Here is an 18,834-nt window from a genome sequence, read left to right on the forward strand (position 1 = left end):
TTTCAAAAAATTATCGAATTGACTTTATATGGGACATCTCAAACTGATTCGGGTTGTAATTTCTCGGTTTTATCACACACAAACACACAAAAAAACTCAATTCTTTAGACAATTTAATTTCTACATTCAGCTTTTGCATGTTAAAATTAAAAATCAATCAGAATTTACTAGAATTACCCTATATTTCTTTTAGATCTACTTGCATTTGATATATATGATTCAAGTTTTCTACCGAGGTGGAGAGATTGCTGATATAGATTTAGATCTAGCTCCTCTACCATCCTCCCCACACGAGCTTGCAATAGCACCTACAAAAATATTAAAATAAATAGTTTAGTAAATAAAAAGAAGACTATGGTACTATGAATAGCGCTATATATGCATAATTAATTAGAAGCTTAATTGATAAAAGATACATACATCGTTTGTATTGAAGCCGATAACCAGTTCATTTCACCAATGAACTGGTACAAAGAACCAGCACAGAAAACGAGGTCGGTCAAATGCCGGGTGTCGATTTTCAATCTGATACCTCCATCGCTGATCTCAGCAATTCCAGTCTCTGCTTGATAAGATTCAAGCCTGTACAAAATAATAAAAACAACTAATAGTATTATTACCTTAATATACCAATACTAAAACATCAATGCCTCGGATCTGGGCCCGGTGCATTCCATTTCCACCAACGGCCAGACTGGCCCAAATTTCCGATCGGACGGTCGGGGTCGAAACTCATAATTTGGGTTACTTTAGGGGATCCTAACCCCCCCCAACTGTTACGGTACGAACATAGTGCAAGGATGGAACAAATGGAATCAAACAATACCAATCAATACATAATTGTGATTCAGTTTATAGTATTGATATGTTGATACTTGAAAAGGGAAATGAAATGAAAAAAGATTAAAGGGGATGAGTGTTCTAATTCACCTTACTGTAACTCTAAGGGATTGACCATGCTTCAAAAATGGAGAAGAAGGTTCCAATTCTCGCAAAATTACAGGAACACCAGGCTTCATTCCTGAAGCAGCCATCTAAAAAGTAAGAAATTTCGTTAATTTGGGGCAAATTTCACTGGAGTTGGTTTTTAAAATTGAAATTCAATACTTCATTGTGCGATTTGAAATGAGCAAACTAACCTTGTGATATGAATTTTGCAAGTGCAAGTGTAGAGAGAGAGAGAGAGAGAGGAGGCCATGGCCGATGGGGCGACAGTACACGAACTGGAGAGACAGAGAAGGATTCAAGTCGCTCCTCTCCAGTAGTATCTCGCTGGAGAGTCCGGCGTTTTACCATCCAATTGGACATAATAATGAATCAATCACTATCTAACCGTCCGATCTGTAAGACCAATTTATTCAAGGAAGAATTGTTGGTATATTAAATTGATTACTTTTTAATTAAATATTTAAATTTTTATCTCTCTATTTTAAATTAAAATACTTTTCTATTTTCTCATCAAAACACTCAAATATCTTATTTCACATTTTAAATTAAAATATTTTCCTATTTGTATATTCATTAAATTTGAAAATTTAAATATAATTGCTTTTTTTAATTTAAAATAGAAAAATAAGAGATTTGGGTGTTTTGAAGGAAAAATAAGAATAATTTTAATTTAGAATAGAAAATAAGAAATTTAAATATTTTGATGAAGAAATAAGTCGTTTAGTTTAGACTTTAGAACGTTTTAATGGTATAGCAACATTTTTTTCATAAATTAATTGGGTCTCTTATTATTGGACTGTCTACTCATGGTATAAACCACGGCCATTTTTATTAATAACCCAAAAAAAAAAGTTTTTTACAAAAGTAACCCCAAAATTTGAGCTTTTCCAAATATAACCAAACCGCCAGGAACACTGGCGGTCCACTTCTATAGCAGACCGCCAGGGACATGGGCGGTCTGCTAGGGACCAGACCGCCAGTGTTCTGGGCGGTCAGCTTTTTTTTTTTTAGAGATCTGATTTTTTTTCTTAATATCTTCATTTGTGAAGTTTTAGTTTTTTTTGCTTAGAGTATTTGCCAAAAAATAAAACATTTGATATATTTATAAGTGATGTCGTAACTCTTTATAACTTTCAATTGATTTGTCAGTTGGATATCACGAGTCTAAAGATAACACAAATTAAGGACTTGGCCTTGATTCAAAAAATTTCAAGCTCTGACAGCTTGTTGATCTTCTTCTCTATATTTATGGTACTAAAACAATAGTTTAGAGATACCGAGGCATGTGCAGCCGGACAGGGAGCTCAAAGGCAAAGCAGCTGCTAGGTTCAGTCCCTCGGGGAAGAAGCATAAGAAATTATTGCAGTTTTTTTATGATGTATTTATTATGATTGCAGTTTTTTTATGATGTATTTTGGACTGTAGTATTATTATGATTGCAGTTTTATTTTATATTTCATGTTGGTTTTTTAAGGAACCACTTCCATAGCAGACCACCAGTATCCCTGGCGGTCCGCTAGCTGTCTTATAAGCACGCTTTCTCTCTCTCTCCAGCACACAGTCTCATTTGTTAAACCACAGAGAAGAAAGAGAGAGCGATTTTGGCGATTTTGAAGCGGTTTTAGGCGATTGCTACAGGTATTTTATTTTTTATTTAATTATTTTCTGTTTAATTTTTAATTAATAATTATTATACCCACAGTATGTAAATACTATAAATTAGTCTTTAATTAATATTATAATTAACTTTTAAATTGCAAAAAATAATGAATCTATTATACTGTAATTCTTATGATTTTTTTTTTAAATGTAGTTTATTAAGGAAAAAATGTTGGTTGCACTGTACGTGGGCGGTAAGCTAACTAAGGGTGTAGAGGGCATGTATTACTCGAAAGATGCCTCATTCGGCTTGCAGGTTAATGAAAGAACCACATTTATTGAACTTAAGCAACTAGTATACGAAAAGACTGGTGTAAACCCCAACCGGTATGACTTAGAATTGGCTACTCGAATTGACACACAACGGGCTGGGGCGGGTAGACCTTACTTTGTGAGTTTTCCTATAACAGATGAGGAGTTGTGGAAGGCTGTGTACCAACAATTTGAGTCTAGGGGGGTCGCGATGATAGACTTATATTCCAGGAGGGTTCCCCAGGCCGGGGATAGACCTTTTAGTGCGGCTGGGGCAGGACCTTCTAGGGCTCCCCCTGCTGGACCTTCAGGTTATGACAATTCGGCTTATGACAGCCAGGGGTACCACCACTCCCCTCATGACAACCAGGGGTACCACCACTCCCCTCATGACAGCCAGGGGTACCACCACTCCCCTCATGATAGCCAGGGGTACCACAGTCCCTGTTATGACAACCCGGGGTACCATAACTCCCGTGAGTTTCAGTTGTATAATTGAACTTTAATTGTATTCGTGAACTTTACTTGTTAGACTATGTTAGACTACTTTAGAACTACAGTTATATTATCTAGCATATTCAATAATTAATTCAGAGATAAATGATAAATTGTCTGACAACATGATAAAATACATTAAGAAACATCTCACAACGGAAAAACTAAATTGACGAATTTAAAATCCTATTTCTTAGCAGTCGGCTTCTTACCAACTGACTTCTTAGGAGCCGGATTCTTAACAGCAGTATTCTTAGCCGCCGGCTTCTGATTCGGGACACCCGACGATGTGCTCGCCTTACTAGTATGAGTACATGGAACAAAGTCTGGGGTTGAAGGGTCTTCATGAATTTTTTTTTTTTTTCAGACCATATCCATATGGATTTTCAACAAAGTCATCGTCTGAAAGGGGTGGATTTTCAATGGGACATTTGACACCAACTCTTTTCAAAAGAAGTACTGCATTACAGTGACATTTGGCATCATGAGTACCTTTTTCGCTATTGTCCATCCTGTTCAACAGAACCACAAACATAGACTAATTGTACAGTAAACATATACTAATTATAAAATAATTACAAAGGAATGAAAAAAAAAATTACCTGTAGATCTAGTAGCCTAGAAAATCGTCTGAAATCGCCCAAACAATCGCCTGCGCTCTCTCTTTCTCCTTCTTTGCAGTGTGTGCTGGAGAGAGAAAATGTTGATTTTGTAGGACAGCTAGTGGACCGCCAGGTATACCAGCGGTCCGGTCCCTAGCAGTTGATTTTGTATTCGTGAACTTCACTTGTTAGACTATGTTAGACTATATTTATAAGTGATGTCATAACTCTTTATAACTTTGATGTAATTTGATTTGATTTGTCAAAAAAAAAATAGCAGACTGTTTCAATTTTGGATAATTTTGGGCGATTTTGAGGCAATTGCTACAGGTATAAGACCGTTTCGATGGAATTGCTTAGTTTTAACACTTGATTAGTTATAATTTGACGAAACAGATACGTTGTAATATCAGAAGACCGTTTCGATGTAAAGCAGAAAAAACATAAAAACCAACATGAAATATAAAATAAAACTGCAATCATAATAATACTACAGTCCAAAATACATCATAAAATGCAATCATAATAAATACATCATAAAAAAACTGCAATCATCTCTTATGCTTCTTCCCCGAGGGACTGAACCTAGCAGTTGCTTTGCCTTTGAGCTCCCTGTCCGGCTGCACACGCCTCGGTATCTCTAAACTATTGTTTTAGTACAATAAATATAGAGAAGAAGATCAACAAGCTGTCAGAGCTTGAAATTTTTTGAATCAAGGCCAAGTCCTTAATTAGTGTTATCTTTAGACTCGTGATATCCAACTGACAAATCAATTGAAAGTTATAAAGAGTTACGACATCACTTATAAATATATCAAATGTTTTATTTTTTGGCAAATACTCTAAGCAAAAAAAACTAAAACTTCACAAATGAAAATATTAAGAAAAAAAATCAGATCTCTAAAAAAAAAAAAAAAAAAAAAAAAAAAAGCGGACCGCCCAAAACACTGGCGGTCTGGTCCCTAGCAGACCGCCCATGTCCCTGGCGGTCTGCTATAGAAGTGGACCGCCAGCATTCCTGGCGGTTTGGTTATATTTGGAAAAACTCAGATTTTGGGGTTACTTTTGTAAAAAACTTTTTTTTTGGTTATTAATAAAAATGGTCGTAAAAACCAATGCGAGATAAAATTGGAGCATTCGGTCTAGGTAAAAAGGTCTGTGACCGTGTCTGTGAAAAATTAAAAAATTCTTTGAGACTGAATAGCTAATTCAGTCTGGAGGAAAAGTAAATATGGAGACCGAAATGGCTATTCAGTCTTTATGATTTTTGAAAAAAAAAAAATCATACTTATTTGCTAAATTTTATTTAATTAATTATGGTTTATAAAAAAAAATTCGGAATTTTGGATACTGGAATGCCACTCTAATAATTATTTTCTATTTTTTATGCAATGATTATTCAAATTTACTGAATGTACTTTTGTTTTTCAAATTTGAGAACACTTTATGCATTCCATTTTGTAATGCGCTAAATTTCGTTCCATATTTTCAATTTCTGATAAGTTCTATGAGCGTAATTCGGTCAACCTGCTTCAAATCCTATCACTTCAACAATCTTCTCCACCAATCCAATAATACAAGCGAGATATTAACCTTGTGCACACTCGGTAGATTGAAAGATGCCATTAACACCCTCTTTTGTACCCCTGTTCACCATTTGCCTTCTTCCACCTACTCCGCTCTTCTCCAGCTCTGCATCGACTCGAAAGCCGAGAAGGAAGGAAGATGTCTTCATAAACACCTATCTGCTATTGGTTTTGTCAAAGATGTGCATTTGAGCACCAAGTTTGTGATATTTTATTCCAAAATTAGAGATGGTTTGAGTGCCCGTCAGGTGTTCGATGAAATGCCTGAGAGAACTATTGTGACTTGGACTGCCATGATTTCTTGTTATTCACAAAGTGGGTATCCGAAGGAAGCATTGGAGGTCTTCAATTTGATGCATTGTTCGGGAGTTAGACTGAACCAGTACACTTATGGCAGTGCATTGCGCGCTTGTTGTAGTGTTGGTTGTCTGATAAGTGGAGAACAGATACATGGTTGTGTAGTGAAGAGCCGGTTTGCAGGGAATTTGTTTGTGCAGAGTGCTCTCATGGATATGCACTTGAGATGCGGGTCGCTCAAGAACGCTCTATTCATGTTTGATGAAATGCCAGTTAGAGATGCTGTGTCCTGGAATTCTATTATTAGGGGAGTTTCAGATCACAGGCTTTACGGTGATACTTTCAAATTGTTTGGTTTGATGATAAGAAACGGTAAGGTATAAACTTTACAATAATTATTATTCCATCTCTCATGCTTGATTAATAAAACCAAGTTTAAGTATTTGACTGTTTGCTCTCTTGAAATCGCAACAGGGGTAAAGCCTGATCATTTTACCTTTGCCAGTATACTGAAAACATGTGCTTCGATCAAAATTCCCTCCAATGTTGACATAATTCACTCTTTAGTTGTCAAGTTGGGTTTCCAACATGACCCGGTTACCACTGGATCTCTCATTGACTCATATGCTAAATGTGGAAGCATATTGGAGGCGAAAGCAGTGTTTCACACAATGGCCCAACCTGATTTAATCTCGTGCACTGCACTGATAACTGGTTGCTCGAATGAAAAAGAAGGTTGTAGAGAAGCTTTAGGGATTTTCAGTAACATAAGCCGGTTGGGGTTAAAATTAGATCGCATTATTTTGTGCTCCGTGCTTAATATATGTGCAAATTTAGCTTTCCTTGTTACGGGGAGACAAATACATGCAAGTGTAATAAAATGCAACATGCTTAATGACGTGGCACTATGGAATGCCCTGATTGACATGTATGCAAAATCTGGGGATCTTAAAGATGCTCGCCATGTGTTCGATGAAATGCCGAGCAGAAATGTGGTTTCTTGGACTTCAATAATGTCCGGTTATGGGAAGTTTGGTTGCAATGAAGGTGCACTTGGACTCTTTGCAGATATGGAGAAAGACGGTGTAAAACCAAACGACGTAACTTTTCTTGCAATCATGACTTCTTGTGCTTATGTCGGGCAAACAAAAGAAGGCATGGTTCTTTTTAATTCTATGGTAAAAAGATATAAAATTAAACCAAGAGCTGAGCATTACTGTTCTGCTGTAGATCTTTTAGTGCGTGGTGGTAATTTAGACGAGGCGTTTGAATTGGTTCAGAGAATGAATTTCAAGCCAAATGCTTCAATTTGGGGTGCTTTGGTGGGGGCTTGTGGTGCCCATGGAAATTTGGCCGTGGGGAAGGTTGCCACAAGGAATTTTTTATGATTAGACACCGTAAATTCGATGAATTTAGTTGCACTCTCGAATATTTATGCATCCCGGGGTTTTTGGGAGGAGGTGGTTAAAATAAGGAGGTTGATGTTGAGGAGTTGTAGAAAAGATTTTGGACTGAGTCTCTTACCAGACTAATTCCTTTTGTATTCTCTTAGTATCATTTGTAAATAGGAACCTTTTTTAAGAGGATACTGGTAAATGTATCTGTTATCACCTTTTGTTGTTTATTTGCACCGGGATCTAATGTTGAAACAGGCAAACAGTATAATTAAATGGAACTATATATTGACACCACATTTATTTGACAGTTAGGGTATCTATAAGCAAATATAATGTAAAATATAATCATATTTTGTATGTGTTGAAAATAATAAAGAATTGGAAGATTAATCTCAGTCGTTCATCATCAATCAAGCGGTCTAGGATCAACCAAGAATAAAATATTTGTTCTTTTTATTAGTTTTAGAAATAGATATAAAGTAGATGAATAGTACCGTTGGTACAGTAAATAAGAATAGTACCGTTGGTAACGTTGGTGCAGTAACAGCTAGTTGAACCTTGTATGCTATAAATACTACATAAATCATTGTAACAAAAAACATATACATCAATATAGAAATGCATTTTTACCATAGACCATTCTCTCTGTCTTTTCTCTATTTTCCTCTAAAATTCAACATGGTATCAGAGCGGGATTAAATCCTGACTCTATTCCGCAATCAACAAAACTGCAGTTAACAAAAACTGCAGCACCAACAAAAACCACAAAAGTTCAGATCTGAACAGAAAACTACAAAAGAAAAAAGGGAAAGAAAAAATGATTTGGTGCAGCAGCCAAAACAAAACCTGCTCTAACCCGAGCTAAAGAAGGCTTTCAGCCATAAAATCAAAGAAATCAAGAAAAGAAAGAAAGGCTGACATCAAGACTTTAAATCTTAGCCTCGCCTCTAGATGGGAGAAGCCCAGTCACAGAGAGCAAGAGCCAGAGAAGAAAGGTGAAGTGCAAACGAGGGGGAAAAAAATTCAAACCCGCAACACAACACCAATCTGGTACAAGAGGCAAGAAAAGGGGTCTCAACCTTCAATCAAGGTAAAACGAAAAAGGAAAAAAATGGCAGATAAAGTAATATTTTCTTTTTCTGTTCTAACCAACAAAATCAATCAAATACCATAAAAAAAAACCAGCTAGTACCACCCAAACTAGCAAAGCTAGTCGGTACTTGAGAAAAACAGCCAAGTACCACCCAAACTAGCAAAGCTAGTCGGTACTTAAGAAACCAGCCAAGTACCACCTAAACTAGTAAATCTAGTCAGTACTTGTGAATAACAGCCAAGTACCACCCAAACTAGCAAAGCTAGTCGGTACTTGAGAAACCCAAGAGCCGTAAAGGCCATCCAAACAAGCAAAACCCCAGCCGCCGGGAAAACAGAATACAGTTTCTTTGATATTGATTATTGGGTTAGAACCAGAGTGGGTGTAGAACCCAGTTAAAAAACCAAGTGCCAAGAAGGCCACCAAGTTCTGAGTATACTGTACCAGCCACCCAAAAATAAAACTCTCTTACTGATATCTGTTCTTATCAGTACCAGAAACAAAAACAAAAACCAGAATCAGCAGAGATTGAGTTATACCAGAAAATCAGAAAAAAAATTCCAAACAAAGAATCAACAAACAGGAACAAAAAAAAAGAGAAAAAAAAAGGAAGAAGAAAAGAACCGAAAAAAAAACAAAAACTGAGTATTTCGGATCTCTTAAAAAGAAGTGGGAAGAGTTAAAAGTGTACCTACCTCACACACCTCGAGCTTGATGCGGTAAGATCACAAATTCCTCTCACAACCGAACTACCACCATATCTCTCAGCCGTATCCGCTATGATTCAACCAGAAGAGCCACGGCGCAGAGCCATGGGTGATCCATAAGTCCGCTGAGGCAAGGGACACGAAACCCAGGCCTTTGCAGTAGAAAACCTTGCTCCCGTCAAACCCTAGCTCCAAAATTGAGACCGATAAGTGCACAAATAAAAAATGAAGGGCATGTGGTTGATCGGCGTTGGTTCCTCTATTCCCATCTCCGGCCAAAGAGAGGGAAGGCAGCGGAGAAGGGAGGAGGAAGGTGGAATCGGATTGAAGAAAAGAGGAACGGGGAGAAAGAGGGATTCGTACCCTCCCAGGTACTGGAGAGGATGTGAATTCGAGAAAAAAGGCGAGACAGTAAAAGAAAGGGCAAAGGTGTATTCTCTCCATTCACCAAGAAATGGAGGTGTCCATTAAAGGCGTCTCTAGTGGGTCAAACGGGTCCCGTGAAGATGATCCAACACAAGTCCTGTTCATGAGATTCTCCATGTGGTACTCTAAAACCAATATTTAAATTTCATATGGTGTAGACTGTAGCCTATAAATTTCATGTTTTACCCAATAACCTGTACCTTGACCAAAACTAACCAATATGCGTTTATAACCAATATAGAATTAAAGCGCCAATCAATAGTATGAAAAATTATAGACAATTGCCAAAATATCAATAAAATAGAAATATTCATTCTTATAAAATTTACTTTCAATTAATAAATTGTTTCAAATATTTCATCTAAATATTTTCATAAATTTCAACATTTTAATTATAAAAGTTCAAAACTTAGTTTTCTTGCCAATTGTATGTTAATATATTGAACATCATAAAATAATTATGTTTCTATAATGCATGCATGAAGTTCTTTTTTACTTTATGTTGTGTGAAAAAAAATGAATTATTTTTGTACAACCAAAAAAAAAAAAAACAAACACTATGAGAAAAAATAGGGCACAAGATTTTTGGACATCCTTTCTATAAAATATTAAAATTTCTAATTTTCCTATAACAATTGTATTAATTATAATGATTTGTAAAATTATAAAATACCTTTCAAAATGTTGTTAACCTGCTAGAAACCAAATTTGAAAAATAATTATTTTACAAACTATTTTAAAATCTAATTAAGGTATCGTTTTCATACAAACGGGTCAAGGTTCATATAACATATTCATAACAAAAATATCAATATTCATAAACATAATCATAATTTACATGGTACACCATTCACAAAGTCCAATTCATACCAAGATAACAACAGCTACTAGAGCCACCATAATCAAGAGCCGAAAGGTTTCGGCCACCATAACAAAACCATAGAGAGCCTCATCCCTCGGTAATAAAAAAAAAAAAAAAACTCTCAAACCGAGAGGAACCTTAGAGCCATAGAGCCTCATCCCTCGGTAAGAAAAGAAAAAAAAAACTCAAACCGAGAGGAACCTTAGAGCCATAGAGCCTCATCCCTTGGTTAAGGAAAAAAAAAATGGTAAATCATACCAGAAAAATATTATTTACTAACCCAAAAATTATCCATGATGGCCACTAAAAGAGGTGGCTGGGTCAATATGCCCAGTGCACAAAAAAAAAAAAAAAAAAAAAAAAAAAAAAAAAAAAAGGTGAATAGTCACCAAAACAATATTAAGAGCCGAAAAGTCACCAAAACAAAACTCCAAAAATATAACTAAGAAAACAAATACCAACACCAATACCAATTATAAAAACCAATTACCAAATGACCAAATAGAACAAATACCAATACAAAATACGAAGGTCATGAAAAATAAAAATTGATACGTTGGTAATTATATATAAAGAAAACAATAATGCTAACCTTGAGATAATGCTAACCTTGAGGGGGAGCAAATTGATGCCTCTATTTTAGGGGGAGTTTATGAAGAAAAATATGTGCAACCTGATTCAACAAAATCAAGATCAAATGAGGCAATCTCTTCAACAACCGATTGTGGTGTAGACTCAACAAGATAACTCAAAAACGAGGTGTCTTTTTTGATATAAATTAAAATTTCCTTACATGATAAATTGATAATTGATAGTGGTGACAAAATATTTTGATAATCTAGACATAACAAAAATGACAAAATTAATAAGTTAACACAAGAATTTAAATGTGGCTAAATACCTTGATTTTACATTAATTTAGATACAAAGATCGGGTTACTGCGATTGTTTGAATTTTTAATTGAAGGATTCAAGAAATACGAAGAACATCAAGGGTGATGAAACCATCTTCAAGATTTAGAGACGATGCAATCCCTTCGGGCATAAAAAAAGATGCAAGCCAAAATCAAAACTAAACTCATGCAAAGTGAGGAGCAACTTGCTAGTATCCTCATCAAAGGTTCGGACCCGAGTCCATTCGAAGACAAGCAAGCTAGGATTGTACGATATTTACATTCCTAGCTTGAGGGGGAGTGTTGAAAATAATAAAGAATTGGAAGATTAATCTCAGTCGTTCATCATCAATCAAGCGGTCTAGGATCAACCAAGAATAAAATATTTGTTCTTTTTATTAGTTTTAGAAATAGATATAAAGTAGATGAATAGTACCGTTGGTACAGTAAAAAAGAATAGTACCGTTGGTAACGTTGATGCAGTAACAGCTAGTTGAACCTTGTATGCTATAAATACTACATAAATCATTGTAACAAAAAACATATACATCAATATAGAAATGCATTTTTACCATAGACCATTCTCTTTGTCTTTTCTCTATTTTCCTCTAAAATTCAACAGTATGATTTTATGTTATTAACCTATTTTGTGCAATGTACATAGAAATTTTCTTGTTCAACTTTTAAATGCATTTCCCATAAGTACTTTATATTTGTCATCCATTATGCATTTTGAGCGCTATTGATTTTAGTTTCAATCATTATGCTTGCATTTGTGCATGGTTTTGTATAAGAATAATTATTTCAGTACCCGCATTGTACCCATGCCACAGTATCCGTACTTAGAGAAATAATGTATTATGGTCTCTACTAATTATATTGTGTCTACTAATTATTATTTTAGAAAGATATTATATAGCCTTAACTAATTGTTATTTTAAAATCCTAGCAGCACCATTTCTCTATGGTCCCACTAATTATATAGTCCATTTTCAAAGTCCCAACACTAATTCCACGTTAATATTTCTTTAACAAAGATAGTTGACATCATAAAAATAAATATTCCAGTGCATAGATATAAATACTTTCAATACTTAGATATTAATGTTTTCAGTATCATATGTAAAAAATAATTAGATATTTATATCTTCGTAGATATAAATACTTTGAAGATAATTAGCACTTAAAAAAGTAAGATATTAATACTTTGATGCGTAACTTGTTATGATCATAATCTTTTTTCGAGTTCTCCAATCATTTCCACGTCAACCTTACTCTAACAAACATAGTTGACCTCATAGGTATAAATATTTCAGTGTGTAAATATAAATACTTTCAATATTTACATATTAATACTTTCAGTGTCATATGTAAAAAATACTTGCAAGTGTAGGTATAAATAATTTTACGGTGAGGTATAAATACTTGTGTGACGACGAGTTTGAAAGTACGTCATCATGGATCTCATTTGATAGAGAAAATTGCATAGATATTAATAATTTAGAAAAAAAAATTAAATTGTGGAGTTTTTGCAATCCTATAGGAAGATATATTTATGCATCTAATTTTCAATGGTCTCTGGATACTGTAGTGCATGTAGCGCGGGTACAATGCGGGTACTGTAGCACGGGTATTGCTATCTTCACATTTTAAGAATCCACGCAATAAATAATTATTCACATTATAAGTATAAATACTTCCGTACATAGGTATAAATACTTCCGTTAATAGGATATTAATACTTTAGGAAAAAAAATTCGAATTGTGCAGTTTTTGCAATTTCCACAAAAAAATTATATTTTCATATTTAATTTTCAGTAATTCACCTACAGATACTGTAGCGCAAGTACTATTATCAGTTCCTTTGTATAAAACACACAATAAATGAAATGAACTCAAAAAGTTTGCACTGGAAGCGCATGCTATGACATTATTTGCACGGTTACCTTGTAGCCTGATATTTAGGAGACGTTGAGAAGTTTTATAAGATACACAGTTTTGTAATTGAAATTTGTATTCCAAGTAGCTAATGGATTGTCGGATCCCAGGATCCTAGACCCGCTTTCGTGAACGATAAAATTTACAAAAATAATGCATTGATCACATTTCAGAATTAACAATAAATTTTGATTTTGATTTAGTAGACGATAGCATGATTTTAACACTACTGCTTGGAGAGATACCTGACCCAAATACATATGAATTCACAAAAACCTTGTAATTGTCAGTTAAATGCACACTAGCATGACAAAAAAGAACCATAGAAAATTTTGGAAAAGAAGAACACAGATACTCTATCTAAAATTGTTCATAACTCGTTATGAAAAGAAAACCTTTTGAACCCCAACCCCCCCCCCCCCCCCCCCCCAAAAAAAAAAGAGCTCCACAATTTTTTCACCAAAATCTCCATGGATCCTTGAAAGGAGGCACGTAATTCTCCGTAGGTGGTATTAGACGAAATGATGCGACAGCTTGCTCTATAAAAGGTCCTATCTGCAGTACCATCATACCAACCAAAAGAACATTAATTGAACTTGGAGAAACTTCAAAAGGGTGTTTATATTGTTTTTCGTTTTGGTTCCAGGTGTAAAATTTAAGCCTTAGTAGCACCCATAAGTCCATAACAATAATTAGATAGAACACCAAAAATGAAAATAGAAGTTAATGCTCTTGATTTCAGTACAAACATGTGACAAATGCCCAAGTAATATGTGTAAGATGCCGACTATTATCAAATACCAGAAACAGCCCCAAACCATTATGGTATGGTCATTACGGGGATCAATGTCCCCCTTTTTTTTATCTAATTACATATATCTATATATAGTATGTTTAGTGTCATATTTTATGTATTTCTTAAGAGAACTCACATTAGAACTACATAAAAAATATGAGAACTATTCCATTGTTGATCTCATATTTACAATCTCACGATTTCGATGTGATCATCGTATTGATTTTAATGTTCGATATCGTACCATTGTTGATCTCATATGGTATGGCAGTCTAATGCATGAACAGATATTATCATATTAAGCTTTACCAGCCAATTGTGTCATTCTAGCAGATAATATGACTTTGGAAAATAAAATTAACTAACATTAATCAAACCAAAAAAAATTGCCATAGTAAAGAAGAACTCACTTGATCCCATTGTTTGCTTAAAGTAGAAGCATTGAGTGAGTACAAATACCCTGAGTTTCAAAAGCAAACTAGCTAGTAAAAGATTTGTCCCATATATTTAAGTGTGCAAAAGAATTTATAAGATGTAAAATTATATACCATCTCGCTCGGCAGTAACAGCTAAATTGTGACGGAACAAATTCGGTTCTTGAACCTATCAAAAAGAAACGAAAAACAAAAGAGTGTTAGAGAATTCATGCATGTGCCTAATTAGGTGCAGAATTCATGCATGTGCCTATATTGCTTATATTTCAAGCAAAACAAAAAAAATATGAAACGCAAAGAAAGCAAGTGCAACAAAGGAGCAAAACCCATTAAACTGTCTTAGGTCCAGTGCTGCCCACTGGTCACCATACACCCGTGAGCGGGTCAGGTTACGTCAGTCAACCAGTTATGACCAAACCATTTAGTGCTTCATATTGATCTTCTCAACTCATCGGTTGGTCAGGTCAGCCTGAATTATTTTTTTAACAATATTCGCCAACAGAACCAACCTATGGCCATCATGCTAACAATATTTGGCACGAGCAAAAAACTTACATTGATTGTTGGCGATTTTCGAACTATATACTCGTAATACCAGTATGGTTCACCTTCAAGCTACAATCAAAATTAGGTTTGCTAATTTAGAACACTTATTTTTGTAAGGAGAAACCAATACTCAAGATTATCACAACTCAACCCCCCCGACAAAAAAAAGGAACATGAGCAGACTATCAAATATTCATAATAGCCCCCCTAAAATTACCTTAATTAACAAGCCAAAATACCTTAGGCCCCCCTCAGAATAGTAAATAGGAGTCATACATTAACATAGAAGAAGGAAAAAATAGCACGTGCCCTTTTCCTTCACTTTTATTACAAGATAAGCTGCCAATCTAATTCTCTTCACTTTTTATGAACAAGGGAGAAATGAGGGTTGTACTTGTTTGGTTTTTTTTTTTTGGAAAAAGGAAATAATAGAAGAAAATTGCTTAAGGACTATTTCAATATTTGCTTATTATGGGTACAGATACTTTGTCATTTTGACAAGGAATATACCCCCTTCCATGTTTTGCACCAGATCCAGATGGCAGTTCTCATTTTTCAATAGAAGAGAACAGGCAAATACAGAAATAAATAAATACTTCTTACATTATCAGAGTGTGCATCGAGTATAGAGCTCTCAACCATTCGTTGTCCTGTTACCTGCAAAACAATAAACAAATAATATCAAAAGTAACAATGAGATTAATTCTTTACTTCATTTGCACATAAAAAGCAGTACTTAGTATGATAAAACTGAGACGAAGTGAAGGTGAATATGAGTTACATGAGACTTAACATAATGTCAATATACTGATCCTTCGTTTTAATAATAAAGGAAAGGAGGTTTTTTTTTTTTTAATTATTCACCGGATATACCTAGCTGTTATTATTGCTTGAATTCAACAATAGCATGGAAACTCTAATTAATGAAAGAATATACTACAAAATAATATCAACAGGAACAGGAACCCAGTACCAATGCAGATTTATCCGACAGAACAGAATCAGCTACATCCCCTGCCTTCCATGTGCTCTTGTCATTTGATGTTAGGAAGCGTGAGTTTGGAGGACCAATCTGCAAAAGATGCCATCAATCAAAGCACAAAAACTGCCCAGAGAAATTACTTGGATGATGCAATTAGGAAATAAGGTAGTCCCCATAATGCAATTGTTGTGTACTGCATCAAAATTTTGTTTTTTAGCGACATAAACTTGGCATCAAAGAAAAGGATCTTATATGCCCTAATGCAAAATAACCTTCTTCGTAATGCAAAATTCACCTGACAGTTGTAAAGAAGACATCAAAGCAAATATAAATGTAAATATGAACTTTTCAGGGGTGAAATAGACATTATCTTTTTTCCTGGAAGACCTAGAGCTAACTATCGAGATTTTGGACTATCCGCGCATATACCTCAAGAAATGGTTCATGCATGTTAGTTACCGGATGCAACAAAATCAAGTTGGTAAAGATAACAATATCGTTGCTATTTTTACCTAAAGATTTTCATACCTAAAAAATCAATATTGCTTCCTAATTGTACCTGCTTCCATGGATTTTTTATCTATAATTTACGGGCCCTCTTGACATTTCTTTATGAACTGATAACCAAACGGCTACACATTAGGAGGACACTAAATGCTTAGAATCATAATATGCTACCAACTATGCGTCTTTTAAAAATATAAAATACACATATGTTACTGTACCCGTCAGGTCCTGCAAGAGTACATGTATCTGTTACTAGAATGGTCAGTACCCACCCAACACTTGTTTTTAACATAAATTATATTTGTGAACCAGTTAAAACTTAAAAATCTTACACTTATTATGCAAATTGAATAAATTAAAATTACCGACACTGAGATGACCGAGTTATGAGTTATGTCAACACGCTCCGAAACAATCCTCTGCCGTGCATTAGCTACATGGCACAAGTTCATTTGATTTATTACAACACTCCTTTTGTTGGAAAATTATATGATTAAATGGTCACAATATAAAACAAAACAAAAAAGGTAGGACTTTTAATACTTTCTGACAGCTTCTAGTTGCCTTAAATTAGATTTTTCATGTAGCTATCAAGAAATATACAAGGTAATGTATAGTGAGTAGAGCTTAATAGAAGCTCAATTTATTCATTGACAGCATGTGAATAAAATACTAATAATAAAATAAAGAAAAGAAAAATTACAGAGTACTCAAATTTATAGATGCTCACGCGATAGTGGTGCCGCGGAAGAATATCTTTCTGGCTTTCTAGATACCACCCTTACCACATACAAAATTTTGGATAGTTAGAACAAAGCCTGTTCCTCTAAGATGTGTGTGTGTGTGTGTGTGTGTAATCAGATTTTTTTCTCTCTGTAAATTAGAGAAAAAAAGAAGAGTTTCAGTTGCCATAAATATATGATTTATTTGTATAGTGACTGTTTCTTGGAATCTTGATAATACAAAGCAATAGGTTGGTTTTTAGTTTTTATTATTAAATAAGTTTTGAGTAAGGATCAGTTGTTATTCTTCAATCTACATGTACATGCTTGATTCACTGGCAGAGAACAGCAAGAAATAATTTAGCACATGTGTGTGGATGTGTTTGATTCACTGGTAGAGAACAACATGAATTATTTAGCGCATTCGCTACTAAGTTCAAAAATTAGATCAGTACTTATATCTGTTTGCCACATATGTGCACAGAAAAATTACAAGTTCGGAGAAGTACCATTTAAAGGGGCTCTTATTAGGTAGCTCAATAGGGTAGAGATATGAATATGCATTGGTATCATCCGCAAACATATTCATCTTCGCATCTTGTTCAGAGATAACAACTGCTAGCAAATCTACATCAAAACAAGCAGTTTATGAACAATGCTCAATAAAGGAATGATAGAAGCTAAGTTTTTCCCTGCGTGAAACACTAGACCGTAGAAATATTCGTATATCTTGCCATGAGAGTCGAAATCATAACATAATATGATGATACTGTGTAATGGTGTCATGGTAGTTAGGTCCAGTAACAGTATGCAACTGATTGTCATTTCCATAATTTGTTTAGGAATTGGGCCGTTATTTCATTAATAATGCAACAACAGAGCTTAATTAAAGCATCAAATTTAGGCCATAAATACCCAAAATAATGGAAACTTAATTGGTAGGCTAACAACTAATATCACACTTTATTTGGAACCAAGTCATATGGTGATTGTTACTTGTAAATTCTAATCATGAAATATGGTCTATTATTAGCCCATAATGTAGCAAGCTTATTCAAATTAAACATATCTACACTAACAAGAATCACATGACCAAAACAGTTCAAAAAATAGAGCTTGATAATTTAGTTATACCAGAACTTGTTTGCTTGGATGTTTGGTTAATATTTTGTGGAATTGTGTAAGACAGCAATACCAGGGGGTTGTTCTTCCCTGGTAGTAAAGTGGTACCTGTAATCAACTGTTTCAGCAATGAAATGGGCTTTCAGCCTCTCTTTTTTTTTAAAAAAAAAACTAAAAAAAGCTATACCAGAACTTGGGCCTGAGAGAAATAAGCTGGATGCCATTCCCAATAGCACCAAATCTCGTCTTTGCAAACTAGCATTTCTTCGTGCAGGTATTGACGAACACGAAACTACCCTAGAATTTCTCCTGACAAACAGCCATTCACAGTATTAAAATGTGACATAAACCTTATCAATTCCACTATATTGCTCGAATTCTTTTACATGCATTGTGTGAGAGAGAGAGGGATACCTAGGAAGCGAAGGACTGGAGAAAACTGGGGAAGAGGAGAGAAGAGGCACGGAGGCCATTTCTCCTGCGCGCGTTGGGTTGATATCTCACTTAGCTCAGTTCAAAAACGGAAACGAATGATAGGAGAGACGAGAGAGAAGAACAAACTAGTAGAGA

At 34.8% G+C, this 18,834-nt stretch overlaps 2 protein-coding genes and 1 pseudogene across 4 annotated transcripts; 1 reads left to right on the top strand and 2 right to left on the bottom strand.

Moving 5' to 3' along the window:
- LOC144563274 (CST complex subunit TEN1-like) lies at positions 1-1,247 on the bottom strand (annotated as a pseudogene). Its single transcript, XR_013514293.1, has 4 exons — positions 1,140-1,247; positions 931-1,034; positions 421-582; positions 1-308 (listed from the first exon to the last, which is right to left on the bottom strand). The product of XR_013514293.1 is annotated as a CST complex subunit TEN1-like (transcript).
- A 4,116-nt stretch (positions 1,248-5,363) lies between these two features.
- Positions 5,364-7,455, top strand: LOC144563141 (pentatricopeptide repeat-containing protein At3g20730-like). Its single transcript, XM_078312545.1, has 2 exons — positions 5,364-6,211; positions 6,314-7,455. The coding sequence occupies exons 1-2, from the start codon at positions 5,464-5,466 to the stop codon at positions 7,225-7,227; spliced, it is 1,662 nt and encodes a 553-aa protein (XP_078168671.1). The 5' UTR covers positions 5,364-5,463; the 3' UTR covers positions 7,228-7,455.
- Positions 7,456-13,395: 5,940 nt separating this feature from the next.
- PPD5 (PsbP domain protein (Mog1/PsbP/DUF1795-like photosystem II reaction center PsbP family protein)) lies at positions 13,396-18,834 on the bottom strand. Of its 2 annotated transcripts, none has more exons than XM_078312899.1 (11): positions 18,679-18,834; positions 18,452-18,573; positions 17,652-17,769; positions 17,151-17,200; positions 16,786-16,853; positions 15,905-16,003; positions 15,535-15,588; positions 14,941-15,000; positions 14,500-14,554; positions 14,362-14,411; positions 13,396-13,710 (listed from the first exon to the last, which is right to left on the bottom strand). In XM_078312899.1, the coding sequence occupies exons 1-11, from the start codon at positions 18,735-18,737 to the stop codon at positions 13,612-13,614; spliced, it is 834 nt and encodes a 277-aa protein (XP_078169025.1). In that variant the 5' UTR covers positions 18,738-18,834; the 3' UTR covers positions 13,396-13,611. The 2 variants fall into 2 exon arrangements, with proteins under 2 accessions (XP_078169025.1, XP_078169026.1); XM_078312900.1 differs by having other exon boundaries at positions 15,535-15,581; positions 15,898-16,003.

This window comes from Carex rostrata, chromosome 12 (assembly GCF_964058835.1).
Source record: "Carex rostrata chromosome 12, lpCarRost1.2, whole genome shotgun sequence".
Taxonomy (NCBI): domain Eukaryota; kingdom Viridiplantae; phylum Streptophyta; class Magnoliopsida; order Poales; family Cyperaceae; genus Carex; species Carex rostrata.